Raw genomic sequence first — 14,881 nt, 5'->3', positions numbered from 1 at the left:
TCCCTCAGCCTTTTTGGTCTGAATGAGGAGGGCTCGGCTCTACCTTTGCGGAACCACCCATTCCTTTCTCAGGCGCCCAATGAAACCGCAGCCTCTTCCTTGAACACTCCCAGGAAACGGACAGGTAGCTCAGACCAATGGTTGGAGCTGCGACGGGCCAATGGGAGAGAGAAATGGGTCAACCTGGGGTTTGAGAATGAGCGAGCCCGCACAGGGCGGGGGACGGGGACAGGGGGGACCCGTGACGTACGAGCAGGGTGGATGGAGAGGGGCGGGGTGGATGGCTGGGGGGGTCCGTGGCGGCCAATGGAAAGACCGGATAGCCCGGGGGGCGGGCCCGGGAGCAGAGAGGCCCCGCCCCCTCGGGTCCGCAGGGCTGGGGTGGAGCCAGGTCCGCGTCAGGTGGTCCAGGGCGTGAGGGCGGCGCAGGGGGCGGGGCGCAGCGCGGAGCAGGGAGCAGCGGCCGGCTGGCGGCGGCGGCGGCGGCAGCGGCGGGCGGCTGCTGGCACCAGCTGCGCGAGCAGGTTACCCGCGGCGGAGGTAGCCAGGCCGCCCCAGAGTGGCGATCGCGAAGGCTAGGGCTCCGGCCCGCCTCGCCCCGATGCTGCGGTGAGCACTCCAGCTCCGCGCACTTGTCGCCGCGCCCCGCCGGCCCCAGCCCCGAGCGATCCGGCGTTCCCCGCCCCACCAACCCCGGCCCTACCTGAGGCCGCCGTCGGGGGAGGGGTGTCCCCCCAGCTCTGCGGAGCCGCATGAACAATAGGCGGCGGCGGCTCCTGCGGGCGGCGGCAGCCCCGCACCCTATGGATCGGCCGCTCCATGGAGCCCTCCAGAGCGCTTCTCGGCTGCCTGGCGAGCGCCGCCGCTGCCGCCCCGCCGGGGGAGGATGGAGCCGGGGCTGGGGCCGAGGAGGAGGAAGAAGAGGAGGAGGAGGCGGTGGCGGCCCCCCGGGAGCTGGGCTGCGGCGCGCCGCTGCCCTACTGGACGGCCGTGTTCGAGTACGAGGCGGCGGGCGAGGACGAGCTGACCCTGCGGCTGGGCGACGTGGTGGAGGTGCTGTCCAAGGACTCGCAGGTGTCCGGCGACGAGGGCTGGTGGACCGGGCAGCTGAACCAGCGAGTGGGCATCTTCCCGAGCAACTACGTGACCCCGCGCAGCGCCTTCTCCAGCCGCTGCCAGCCCGGCGGCGAGGACCCCAGTTGCTACCCGCCCATTCAGTGTAAGGCGAAGGCGGGCCCGGGAGCCCGGCGGGGGAGGGGGGCGGGGGATGATGGAGGCCTGGGGATGATTGCGGAGGGAGGGGAGACCTCCCTGAGGGTTAGGTTGGGGTGGGCAATGATTGACCTGGGTGTGTGTGTGCGCGCGCGCGCGCTCAGGCTGCACGGGCTTTGGTGGGTGCAGTGGGTAAGATAGACACGCCGCAGGCAGGCCTCGCCTGGAACCTCGGGCGCTTGGGCTTCTTCACCTTCACCTGACCACCTCAGCAGCAGCTCGATTCCACATCCTGAAGCCCCAACACCACCGCCCACCCCCCCACCCCGCCCCGCAAATCTGGCAGGATTTTAGGCAAGCTGGTGGTTTCTGTAATAACCTTAGTCCTCAAATCGGGGACCTTCCCGACCTCTTCTATCGCCTGTCCTCGCCCCTTACTTTTGGTTTAAAGGAGATGGTGGTGTCTCCCTCAGGGCCGAGCTGGTTCACAAGTCCTGGAAGCCTCTGAAACACCTTTGAAATACCATGTTGATTTCTTCGATCCTAATCTTGTATCTCTAAAGTGGTACCTTTAGGAGTCTTATTGAATAATGTGCTAAGAAGGGTGTGTGTGTGAGAGAGAGAGAGAGAGAGTGGGTGGAGGGGCAGGTGATGAGTGGAGAAATGATAGAGAGGGTCAAGTATGTCATTCCCCCCAGAGAGATCAGGAGCACAGGGTAGAGTGGTTAAATCCCAGCCCCTTGACACCTAGACAATATATTTTCTCCTTTCTTCTCACCCTAGATCTTTGCCTATATTTGGTATTTGCCAAATCTCAGGGGAATGATACCCAGGGGTCCCTCCCAGGGCCTTTCTTCCAGTGTCCTGGTTTTCACCAATTTCCCAGGAGCCCCCTGTAACACACCCTGTAATGAATTTTTCTTTGTTTTTTCTCAAAGGAGTTAACTTGCTATTAGAATCCTTTAATCCGTGATGCTAGGTGGTTTTAGAAGAAAGATGTAAATATCTCCCGGTACAGTTTACACTATTTTGTATTTGAGGGTTTCCATAATTTCTTTCCTGTTAAAAAGTATTGTTAGTACACATGTATCTTTATTTATTCCATGTTTTATGTACTTTTCCCCTTAGATTTAAAAAATCATTACCGAGGGATAACTTTAAATAGTTTAAAACTTTCACTTGTAACAGTTATTTCTCTGGTCCTATGACTTATTTTCACCCAAACAATTGTATTATATCTTAACCTGTTTATTAAATAACAGCCATTAGTATAAAAATCATAGCCTCTTTCCTTGTTTTGACTGTCAAATTGACATTCAAGTATTTAGCTTCCTTTGTTTTCTCTCTGTTTTATTCAATTAAAAACTTCCTGCTTCTGCTATTTGATCTTTATAATACCTGGAGGTGACAAATTACATTGTTTCCAGTTGTTGCATCTTTTTGGCTCTAGTGCTGGAAAAGTGAAGGCTAAAGTCCTAGCATATAATGTCCCAAATAGTGTTGAGGATGAACTCGGTCGCATACTGGAAGAGATGTTGGTCTGGCATGTTAGAGAGTAGTGTAGTTTAAACATGTCATATTTTGAGGTTCTTTGTGGGTGATGTTTGGTGATTTGTTTTTCAGAGACATCTGGTGTCAGAGTAGAAGAGCTCTGTGAGGTTCCTGAGCAGGAACTGAGTTTCTTTAGTAGCTTTAGTGCTCCCGCTGTCAAAGCAGTCAGGAGTGAACCTGACCGAGGCTGGAAGAACCCATGCACAGAAAGCCAGATAGGTCCACACTGCACCATGTTAGAAGCTCCTTCTCCGTTGGGTGCCCAGGACTTCACCTTTACGGTAACAAAAGTTACCTTGGATAGAATATATTCCTATATCTAAAACTCAGATGATGAGAAATTAGGAAGCATCTTGTACTTACTGAAATAATTGACTTGAACAACATTGCATTTGAAGGTCTATGTTAAGTTATTTAGCCACACTGGGAGTTCTGATCTTGACTGGGCTTAATTCTTGATAATTCAGAAAATTTAGTTCTAATCAAAACCCAATAAGAGTGCCCAGCGAAAGAGAGATACTGTGTTAAATACCAGGGGATAAAGAAATGAGGAAGTGAGGAGGTACTTAAAAGTCACACATGAGGGAAACTGGTGATGTAAATATATAATTTCAGTGCAGTGCTTTGCTAAAAGAAGTTGCTGATCTAATCAAGTGTTTCTGGTCAGTATGCTGTGTCCATCGGTTCAGTTACTGTCACTCAGAAAATAAAGGTGATTGACGAAAAAAGACAAAGTCTTGTCTCCAAAGACTTTGAATGAAATTGAGCCTTTGACAACTTTTTCCCAGTTAGTTTTTTGAACTTCCTCTTTGGGGCATGAATTTTGCTATTAGATTGTGAATAGAAGACACAAAAGTGTTAGTGACTCTGTAGTGTCTGACTCTTTGCGACCCCATGGACTCAAGTCAGCCAGGCTCCTCTCTATGCATGAAATTCTCCAGGCAAGAATACTGGAGTGGGTTGCCATGAATAATGTTCAGTTTTAGTTTCAAATGCTGCTTTTCAGAGTGAAACTTTTGTTGCAGACTTTAATCAAAACAGAAGAGGAGGAAATTGCTAAATCTTGTGACAAGGAAAACATATAGGAAGGATATTATAAATCATCCAACACTCATAGAGTGCTTTTATCTTCTCCAATGTAGGTATTAGAATTTAGCTCTCCGTGGGGCTGACAAATATAAATAAACCAGGAGCATGCTCATCTTCTTTATTTTAGTGAAAGATGGAAAATGTACAGTTATATCATCTTTGGAGATCTATCACCGTAGGTATTGAGAAAAAGTTTCTCTTACAGGAGAGTTGTTTTTGTTTCCAAGCAGGGCATAAATTAAGGATATGATTGATTTACATTTCTTTTTCTTGTACTCACCAGAAATATAAGGGTATATTTTCAGATGTACTTAAGATTTTTAAATGAGTGATGTGTGTACTATTCACTTACCCCAAACTCATCAGAATGTGCCTATATGTTTAGTTTCTAAGGATACATTTGAGAGACTCCAAGACTGAAAGAAATAAGGATTTTTTCCTGATATTCCTGGAAATATTCTTCCACAGAAACCGAAATATGTGCTGCATGAGACTTGACCTGATTCTTACTTAAAACCAGGTCTTGATAGGAGCAGGGAAGGGAAGGAGTCCCACATGTTCTCAGCTGCAGTGATAGTCTAGTTTCGATCCACAAGGACTTCCTAACAGGGAAGAGAAAGGAGAGGACCCTCCCCACATCCCCCACTATTCTGTCTTCTGTCTGCTTGTAAGTTCTCTTCTATGCTTTTCTTGAAGGCTGGTCAAAATATTTCCTTGACTAAATAGCAAGAACATGAGAGTTTATGTTCTACACAGAGAGAGAGAGAGAGAGAGAGAGATCATGGCTTTGCCTTCCCCACAGAGGTTTTCTGTCTTCTGTGGAATGCCATCAGAGGAGCTGTCCTTTCAGCACCCTCGTTCAGAATCACATCTTTTAAGTCCTCATGTTCCAAATAGGAAAAGGAGTACGTCAAGGCTGTATATTGTCACCTTGCTTATTTAACTTATATGCAGAGTACATCATGAGAAACGCTGGGCTGGAAGAAGCACAAGCTGGAATCAAGATTGCCGGGAGAAATATCAATAACCTCAAATATGCAGATGACACCACCCTTATGGCAGAAAGTGAAGAGGAACTCAAAAGCCTCTTGATGAAAGTGAAAGAGGAGAGTGAAAAAGTTGGCTTAAAGCTCAACATTCAGAAAACGAAGATCATGGCATCTGGTCCCATCCCTTCATGGGAAATAGATGGGGAAACAGTGGAAACAGTGTCAGACTTTATTTTTTTGGGCTCCAAAATCACTGCAGATGGTGACTGCAGCCATGAAATTAAAAGAAGCTTACTCCTTGGAAGAAAAGTTATGACCAACCTAGATAGCATATTCAAAAGCAGACACATTACTTTGCTAACATAGGTCCGTCTAGTCAAGGCTATGGTTTTTCCAGTGGTCATGTATGGATGTGAGAGTTGGACTGTGAAGAAGGCTGAGCATCAAAGAATTGATGCTTTTGAACTGTGGTGTTGGAGAAGACTCTTGAGAGTCCCTTGGACTGCACGGAGATCCAACCAGTTCATTTTGAAGGAGATCAGCCCTGGGATGTCTTTGGAGGGAATGATGCTAAAGCTGAAACTCCAGTACTTCGGCCACCTCATGCAAAGAGTTGACTCATTGGAAAAGACTCTGATGCTGGGAGGGATTGGGGGCAGGAGGAGAAGGGGTCAACAGAGGATGAGATGGCTGGATGGCATCACTGACTCGATGGATGTGAGTTTGAGTGAACTCCGGGAGTTGGTGATGGACAGGAAGGCCTGGTGTGCTGCGATTCAGGGGGTCGCAAAGAGTCGGACATGACAGAGTGACTGAACTGAACTGAACTGATGTTTAAATAAGAGGCTTCCCTTGTGTCTTAGTGGTGAAGAATCTGCCTGCCAATGCAGGATCCATGGGTTCATTCCCTGGGTTGGGAAGATCCTCTGGAGAAGGAAATGGCAACCCACTCCAGTATTCTTGCCTGGGAAATCCCTTGGACAGAGGAACCTGGTGGGCTATAGTCCATGGGGTTGAAAAGAGTTGAACGTGACTTAGTGACTAAATAACGATGATAAGTGTTTAAATAAATATTTAACACCTCCTGTGTGTTCACAACTATGCTTCAGACCAGAGGAAAGAAGAGGGTGGATACACAAGAAAATACAGCACTTAATTTCCTTAAGGAGAATTCAGATATCTGAGGAATAAGATATGTAAATATGCATTTATTAAACAGGCACCTACCTTTTCATCCATGAAAAAAAATCTGGTAGGAAAAAATATGAGTGCTCCCTCCATGACCCCTTAAGGGATTCCTAACATAACTTACATTTTTCTCCAGGAAGGTTCTAATCTCTTTTTGATGTAGGCATATTTTTTCTTGTTCATGTAATAGATAAGATAAGAATTAGTAATCAGTCAAGATTCGTATTAGGACCTAAAAACACTCAAGCTACTTTAAACAGAAAACAATTTAGTAGAAGAAATTGGGTGCTTGTAGATTTGTTGGAAGGGCAGGGAGAAGGAAGAGGCTCTTGGCTAGAACTATGGGACCAACTCACAGTCCATTGCAGACCTGGCCCACCAGACAAGCTGCTTCTCTGAGAAGGTACAGAATCAGGAGTTACCATTGAAGTTGACTTCTCCAATACCCTGTTGTAGTTGCTGTCTGGAGATTAGGTGACTACTTGGCTTTGCAACATTCCTTCCACATCTGCAAAACTAGTAAGCTACCCCCATGAACTATAACCCACCAGGCTCCTCTGTCCATGGGATTCTCCTGGCAAGAATACTGGAGTAGGGTGCCTTTTCCTTCTCCAGGGCATCTTCCTGGCCCAGGGATTGAACCCACATCTCTTAATCTCCTGCATTGGCAGAAAGATTCTTTACTACTAGCGCCACTTGGGAAGCCTAATAATTGGACACTGATTTGATATTATAGAAAACCCACTTCTCCACAGCCATGCTTACCAGGAGAAGCAGCAAGGAGATGGTCTCCATATCACTTCTGCCTTCTGAATCTTACGCATCTCATTGGCTGAACCAGCACTCTGTCAAGAAGTCTGGGAAATATAGTTTTTAAACTTTCCAGCTTCTGTAGTACTGAAAGGTATACTGGAGGATTGTAGAATGGATGTAGATTATTAGTCTGCAGGACACACCATTTATTTTTCAAGAGGGGTACTAGATAAGGTGATGATCTTTTGTTGTTGCTGTCATTTATTTACTTTTGTTCTCATAAAACTTTTAAATTTATTTTTTAATTGGAGGAAAATTGCTTTACAATGTTGTGTTGGTCACTGAGGTGATAATCCTGAACAATTGGAACTTTGAGGGTGCAAATGGGCCACGTATTTTGTATACTTAAAGGCAGTCCGACTAACTTCCTAAGAGTTTTCTTTGTGCAGACTGCCAGGTAAATTACAAAATATAAATGAACATTAGCCCTAGATAGGATGGAAATGCTATAACTGAGCAGGAACCTAGTTCTGAACACCACCAGCATCTGAATGGAGAATAGAGACATTGTGGAGCTGGCTGAGAATAGAAAAGAACAGTCTGCAGTGGGCATCTCCTCTTTCGGTCTTGCCAAGAGTTCAGAAATATGTGATCTTTGTGTTCAGTTTTTTCTTTTGTAGCAGTGTGACTATTCTCTGTATTTGTTTCAGGAGGTCCAGTTCCAGCTTTTCCCCAGATCTGAGTTTGATTTCTTTCATACTGAAGTAGATTCTCCCCATTTTGCTTTACTCTCTATTGGTCTCCAGCTGAATCAGCACGTAAAGGACAGTGGTGTGTCAGGCAGAGAGGATCAGCCCTCATGCATCTTGCAGTCTAGTAGGAAAATAGGCATTGAACAAGTAATTATAACTTTGTTGAGTCTTGCCAATAGAGACTGCTATGGGAGTGCTTGATGGAGGCCTGGCCTCGTTTAGTAGAGGGGTTAGGAAAAGTTCCTCTAGGAGATTATAGTTAAGCTGAGACTTGAGACCAGCTGGGTCAGCTAGGTGAAGACAAGGGAAGAGACTGAGAAGACAGAGAATAGGGTTTTCATGAGAGAAACATGAAATAGCACTTCACTTGTACAGCAACACCATATCTAACTCAAGATTCATAATCACTTGTGGTTATTATTCTCTATCCATGGAAGTTTTTCCAAACAGCTAAAGATACAGTCAAGTATGGTAGATTCAAACTCTGGATTTGGGATGGGAAATGAGAGGGTGGGGGTGTCACTGGGAACCTCAGGGCTGGAACTGTGGTGGGGGTAAGATGTTGCCTTGGAGACTCCTCTTTCTTGCACACTTTAATCACCAGGTCCTGGTAAAACCAAGTTTTGAAGATCTCCTGATTTTTTTCCCTGATCTCCAGCCTTCACGGCTCCTGAGATTTGACTCGTGCTTATGTACCTGGATTACTGCAACGGTCTCCTTAGTGGTCCTTTTTGCTATTACGTTCCACATAGCTGCCAGAGTTGGTTTTCTTTCTAAGTCACAAGTCTGACCCCAGCAAGACTTTGAGCCTCATCTACCCTAATGCATATAATCCAGCTGCCCTGGACTCCTGAAATTCCTGATAGGCTATATACCTTCATGCACATGTTCTTTCCCTTCCCCCCGCCCCCGCCTTTTCTCTTTATTGAAGTAGAGTTGATTTACAATGCTGTGTTAATTTCTGCTGTATAGCGAAGTGATCCAGTTATGCATATACTTACTTTCTTCCTTATATTCTTTTCCATTATGGTTTATCACAAGATGCTGAATGCAGTTCCCTTGTAGGAACAGCAGGACCTTGTTGTTTATCCGTTCTATATATACTAGTTTGCATCTGCTAACCCCAGACTCCCACTCTGTCCCTCTTCAATACACTCACCCTCTTGGCAGCCCCAAGTCTGCTGTGTCTGTGAGTCTGTTACTGTTTCATAGATAAGTTCATTTGTTTCATAATTTAGATTCCACGTACACGTGATATTATACGGTGTTTGTCTTTCTCTGTCTGACTTCTTCCCTTTCTATGATAATCTCTAGGTCCGCCCATGTTGTTGCAAATGGCACGATTTCATTCTTTCTTATGGCCGAGTAACATTCAATTGTGTGTGTGCATCACGTCTTCTTTATCCACTCATCTGTCAGTGGACGTCTAGGTTGTCTCCACCTCACGTCTGCTGTGAATAAGTGCTTCGTGCCCTGTGTTCTGGCTCATGACCTTCCATCTGCCGGGACTGTCTTCTCCACCTTGGTCTTCATTTCCTGATGATAGCCCTTCCTCTCATTCTTTGGGCCCGTTTCAGATGTTTCCTTCCTTGAGAATCCTTTTCCCACCCACCTTCTTAACCCCTGTCCTGTGGTGGGAGTGAGTGATTTCCCTCATCTTCAGATCATACCACCACCGAAGCTCTTTTACACCACACTTTGGCTGTTGTCTGTCTGCCTTGGCACTGTACTACATGCTTCTTGCTACCTGGTATATACACAGTAAAATGTGAACAAGCCACACAAGGACTGATCTCCCCCAGTTTTTCTTTTAGTTAAAATGGTTGCTCTCGGTACAGTATTCTTCATGAAGTTCCAAGTAGAAGTTATTTCGTGAATACTTATTGAATACCTACTATGTGCCAGTCACTAAAGATAACGCGCTGGCCACAGAAAAAAATGTTACCCGCTTTTCCTGTCCTTGGGGAGTTTATTGCGGGGAGACTGAAAAGCCAAGTGAACAGACAGCTTGTTGGGTTTACCCAGCTAGGTAAATGGGTGATTAAATGGTGTTTTTCAAATGTTTTTGACTTGCTCCTTTTCTCCTGTTCTTTCTCAGTGTTAGAGATTGATTTTGCGGAGCTGACCTTGGAAGAGATTATCGGCATCGGGGGCTTTGGGAAGGTCTATCGTGCTTTCTGGATAGGGGATGAGGTCGCTGTGAAAGCAGCTCGCCATGATCCCGACGAGGACATCAGCCAGACCATAGAGAACGTCCGCCAGGAGGCCAAGCTCTTTGCCATGCTGAAGCACCCCAACATCATTGCCCTTCGGGGGGTGTGTCTGAAGGAACCCAACCTCTGCTTGGTCATGGAGTTTGCTCGTGGAGGGCCTTTGAATAGAGTGTTATCTGGGAAAAGGATTCCCCCAGACATCCTGGTGAACTGGGCCGTGCAGATTGCCAGAGGGATGAACTACTTACATGATGAGGCGATTGTCCCCATCATCCACCGTGACCTTAAATCCAGCAACAGTGAGTACAGAGAGGTGGGGCTGGAGGGCTTGAGATCACTTTCAGACCCGGTCATAGCTTGGGTTGAAGTGGATGTCTCAGGAATCTTAGTGGGCAGTGAAATGCCCTGCTTAAAGCCAGTCCATCCTTCGGGAATTCTCTGGCAGTTCAGTGGTTAGGGCTCCGTGCTTCCACTGTAGAGGGCATGGTTGGGGAACCAAGATCTTGTATGCCACATGGCACAGCCAAAAAGAGAAAGAAAAAGGAAAAAAAAAATTACCAAAAAAAAGAGAAGAAAAATACCAAAAAAAAGAAAAAACCCAATTAGCAGGCATGTTTGGCAGTGTGTGACTCTGTGATGTGCTGTTCAAACAAAACACTTAGATGCGTTTTTCCATTTTGAGGGAAGGGTGGGTGCTTCTGAACACAAAAGGAGTTTTCCTCCTCCGTGAAACAATAGATAAAGCAAACCAATACCATCTGTTTGCATTTCTGTCTGAACTATCCAACCTGAGTTCCCACCAGAGAAGGGGTATAAGAGAGAGGAGGCGTGTCGTTGAAGCCATGAGGCCCGTTCAGGTAACCGTGTCAGCTTGGGGAACACGACCTCACTGGTAGACCTACAGCTCTCCTGAGAGCCTCAAGGTGGTATTAATTAATAGTCATAACTACATAGTGTTTAATAGCAGGGAACTGAGAAGTAACTGTTTATTAAACATCTAGAACCCATAAACCAGATTGTAAAGCAAGTGTTAGACATAATTAAATGGTGGGTTGGTATAAACTTCAGTCTCTTTCCTTAGCTGAATCAGCAGGCCTTGGGAGTATGCTTCTTTTGTGTGGTAATTTGGACTTTCCCTGGCCTAAAGTGCATGGTAGAGAGGATACAATTTGCTAAGTGGTATATGCCTAAAGTCACTTTGAGCAGCCTGTCCAGAGAGGAGGGCGTTAGGAGTTTGGGGTCCCAGAAATTTCACGCTCTGTGTCCTTCAGCTTTGAGCCCAGAAATCCTTTAGACCTTGTTTTCCTCCTGGTTGTTCCACATGTGGCTTATTTTTGTCTTGATGCTATTGTGAATCTGTTAACTTTAAAAAATACATTTTAAATAACATAGGTAGTAAGTGCTTTTGTTCTAAAAATTAGGAAGTGTAGATAAACAAAAAGAAGGATCACCCATAATGTTTTCCTTCTGGAAGTGTATATATTGCATTTGGCATATTTTCCCAGACATTTACAAAGCATATATGGCCCATATATACAGAAATATACTTTCCAACTTACTTTAAAATAGCATTTGTTACCCTTACCTCATCTACATGCATCCTCTTCCCCTTTAATAAGAGCAAATTTCCTCCTGGTGAGTATGGAGCATTAGATATGTATTTTGGATATAATGCATGTGAAGGATTTCAGTTCCATGAAATAAATCTGGTTTTTCTTTTCCTTCTGCCATTATTCTCTCTCTTTACTATATGATTATTCTCATCCTTCCTGCACAATTCTGTTCTTTAAATGTGTGTGTGTGTGCGCTTAGTCGGTCCGACTCCTTGCAACCCCATGGACTATAGGCTCCTCTGGCCATGGGGATTCTCCAGGCAAGAATCCTGGAGTGGGTTGCCATGCCCTCCTCCAGGGGTTCTTCTTCAACCCAGGGATTGAACCCAGGTCTCCCACATTGCAGATGGATTCTTTACCATCTGAGCCACCAGGAAAGCCCTTTAAATGTATAAAATAAGTTAAAACTTCTGCTGACTTCCTTTTTAAGAAAAAAAAATTTTTTTTTCTACCTAGAGATTGCTTTGGATGATGGAGTGAGAATAAGCTCATGTGTTGGTAGAAAATGGGATATAGAAGCTGAATTGTTAAAAAATGCATTCTTATATCCTTATCATGCTGGGTGAGCTAGGCATTGTGTACTCATCTTACATAATTGAGCCCATTTACAAACTTGGGCCAGGGTGATTGTAAAAGTTAATGATTTCCTCTATGAAGTTTTACATCTGGGTATAATTTCAAGCTGCAGATACAAGGTTTTACATTTTCTGATTTATGCTTGGAAGTCTAAACTCTTATGAAGGGAAAGCTAACTTGCTAAGGAGGTGCAGGGGACCTGAGTGTCATTCTGTCTCCTTGGAGACAAAAGCCTGGTCCTTTGTCCTGATGTGGGTCTTAGGATTCCCGAGGGGGACCTTCAGGTACAGTGTATGGTGGCAGGGCATACTATTTTAAAGGACCTCACCCAGCAAGACCGCTGATGCCCTGAAATGTTCATAGTCCACTGGGTTGCTGGTTGGTGCTGATGTTGATGCTTGCTGTAAATCTCACATGTGAGTTGGGGGTAGCTCCTTGGGTGGCTGTTTGTCTGTGATTGAATTTATCCAACATGAGCCCTGATGACACTGTTGTTCTTATTCCATTGCCGTGTATACACGACTTGAAAATCATTTTAGAAATGTTACGTCACTTCTTTGCCTCCAGTTTGAGTTGTAACTTCTTTGAGTTTTGCAGATTTGGGGATACTGGCCTGTTCCTCTTGGCTTTTATTAGGAGCTCCAGAGAGTCGCATTTTGTTCATAGTCATATGAGGGCAGAATTCTGTGAATTATATGTGTTAGTTGACTTTGAACCCCCAGAGAAAAGAGTAAGGTACACATGGGGGCTGTCTTGTGGAAAAAACAAAGTAGCTGGTGATAAAATCTAACTGTTACAAAAAGTTCAGTAAAAAAGTGATATATTAAAAGGCTGATTATCAGGCTGATAATATATCCTGATTATCCGTTTAAAAAAGTCATGTGCTATTTACGACATATGTGTAGCATAGAACATCTTAGGTTGTTCGTGTATCATCTGAAGTAAGTTTTGGTTTAATGCCCATAACTTGAAAAAACAAAACAAAGTAACAGTGGCTAAAACAAGGTATACATTCATGTTTGAAAGGAAGGCCAGGGGTGTTTAAAGCATCTCCACCTCTCTTTACTGCATCTCAGGGTTGCCTTAGGATCCAAGATGACTTCTGAAACGCCAATTATTTGGTCTGAGTCACAGGCCTGAAGGAGCAGGAAAAGCAGAAGCACAGAGGAAGCTGCTCCTGTGGCTGAGTCGTCTCCCTTTAGCTTCCTAGAAATCCAGCACAACACATCTGCCTGTATTCAGTGGCTAGAATGGAGTCCCGTAGGCATGGCTAGCACAGGGGCCACTGGGCAGTGGAGGGTTTTATTCTGGGTTGGCATGGATCCTGGCCAATAATCAGGGTCTGTTACCAAGGAAGAGAGAGAACATGGATGGTGGGGAAACAGCTGGCAGTCTTACCATGAAGTCTGGGAACATGCATTGGGAAGAAGTGTTATCTTAGATATTGATTAGATATTTACCATTATACAGCCAATAAAGCAGGGTTAGCCAGGTGCTGGGACGTGTGGCTCAGACTCCTGATTTAAGGGGCGGTTTCTACTACTCTACTGCAGTGCATCATTAACTTCAACATCTCTTCTTGAAACTACTCATTGAAGTCCTGGCTATAAAAGTGGATTTATGTGTCTCTGCTCCTCACACTGGGGAAAGCCAGCCACTTGATTGTTAGCAAAGACGTTAGTGAAAGATGGTCTTTTAGTGGAAAGATTGTCCTTTTGGGGGTAGGTAAGTGGAGTTCAGGGTTTTGGCTTAAGGGCATTTGGCAAAATAACAGTTTAATAGGGGCTATTAAAAATAAAATTAGTATAAAAATGAGGTGATGGAAAATGAAAAGCCTTGCTCAAAGTGAAGGTAGTGGTATTACTTTTGTTATTAACGTCTTTCCTCCCATTAAAAAACATGGAAGAACATAGAGCTAAACGCAGTGTGTGTTTTTCCTTTTTTTTTTTTTTTGGCATTTTTGCATATTTCTTTTCACCCCTAAATCTTAACTGTGTGTGTGTGCTAAGTCACTTCAGTTGTGTGTGACTGTGATCCTGTGGACTGTAGCCTGCCAGGCTCCTCTGTGCTTGGGATTCTCCAGGCAAGAATACTGGAGTGGGTTGCCATGCCCTCCTTCAGGAGACCTTCCTGACCCAAGGATCAAACCCATGTCTCTTACATTGATCCATGTCTCTTTCATTGGCAGGTGGGTTCTTTACTGCTAGAGCAACCTGGGAAGCCCCAAATCTTACACAGGAAATCCTAATAAGTACATTGCTTGTAGCCTGCTTTCTCTCCCCACTGCCAACTTGCTATATTGTGACCACTTTCTTATTAAATAAATATTCTTCTACCACAAGATATTTAAAGGTTTTACAGTTTTCCACTATACTATTTTGGCTTCCCAGGTGGCTCAGTGTAAAGAATCTGCCTGCCAAGCAGGAGACACGGGTTTGATCCATGGGCCAGAAAGATTCCCTGGAGAAGGAAATGGTAACCCCACTCCAATATTCTTGCCTGGGAAATCCCATGGACAGAAGAGCCTGGCTGGCTACAGTCCATGGGGTCGCAAGAGAGTTGGACACAACTTAGCAATTAAACAGCAACAACATCTACAGTATTTAGATATAGTATATTAACTAAACCAAACCCGTATATAATCATCATCATCACCAAACTTCTAAATAATAATAACAACAAGCAACTACTGCTTATTGAGTGTTCTCTTTTGGTCAGGCCCTATCTAAGCATTTTATGTGGGTTCCCATCTAATTTTCACAGCAACCCTGCAGAGTGAAGACTGTGCATGTCTTTATTTTACAAATAGGAAGCAGAGACTCAAAACAGGCAGCTGTTTCTCTGGGCTCTCGCTGCTGGTCTGGAGACCAGGTCTGACTCCTCATGGCTGCACCATTCCCTGCACTCTGCTCAGGGTTAGCTGGGGTGTCTCACTGCTCCACTAC

General features: G+C 45.1%; 1 protein-coding gene across 4 annotated transcripts in view; it reads left to right on the top strand.

Moving 5' to 3' along the window:
- The first annotated feature begins 472 nt into the window (after nucleotides 1-472).
- Nucleotides 473-14,881, top strand: part of MAP3K9 (mitogen-activated protein kinase kinase kinase 9) — an 86,713-nt gene continuing 72,304 nt past the window's right edge. For 3 of the 4 annotated variants that reach the window (XM_070797786.1, XM_070797787.1, XM_070797785.1), the window contains exons 1-2: nucleotides 473-1,219; nucleotides 9,633-10,046. In XM_070797786.1, the coding sequence (XP_070653887.1) occupies nucleotides 820-1,219; nucleotides 9,633-10,046 (814 nt within the window). In that variant the 5' untranslated portion in view covers nucleotides 473-819. The remainder of the gene's footprint in view (nucleotides 1,220-9,632; nucleotides 10,047-14,881) is intronic. The other variant, XM_070797788.1, reaches the window with a different exon arrangement.

Source organism: Bos indicus, chromosome 10 (assembly GCF_029378745.1).
Source record: "Bos indicus isolate NIAB-ARS_2022 breed Sahiwal x Tharparkar chromosome 10, NIAB-ARS_B.indTharparkar_mat_pri_1.0, whole genome shotgun sequence".
Classification (NCBI taxonomy): domain Eukaryota; kingdom Metazoa; phylum Chordata; class Mammalia; order Artiodactyla; family Bovidae; genus Bos; species Bos indicus.
Note: the sequence above shows the minus strand (reverse complement) of the source record. Positions and strands in the feature narration are given on the sequence as shown.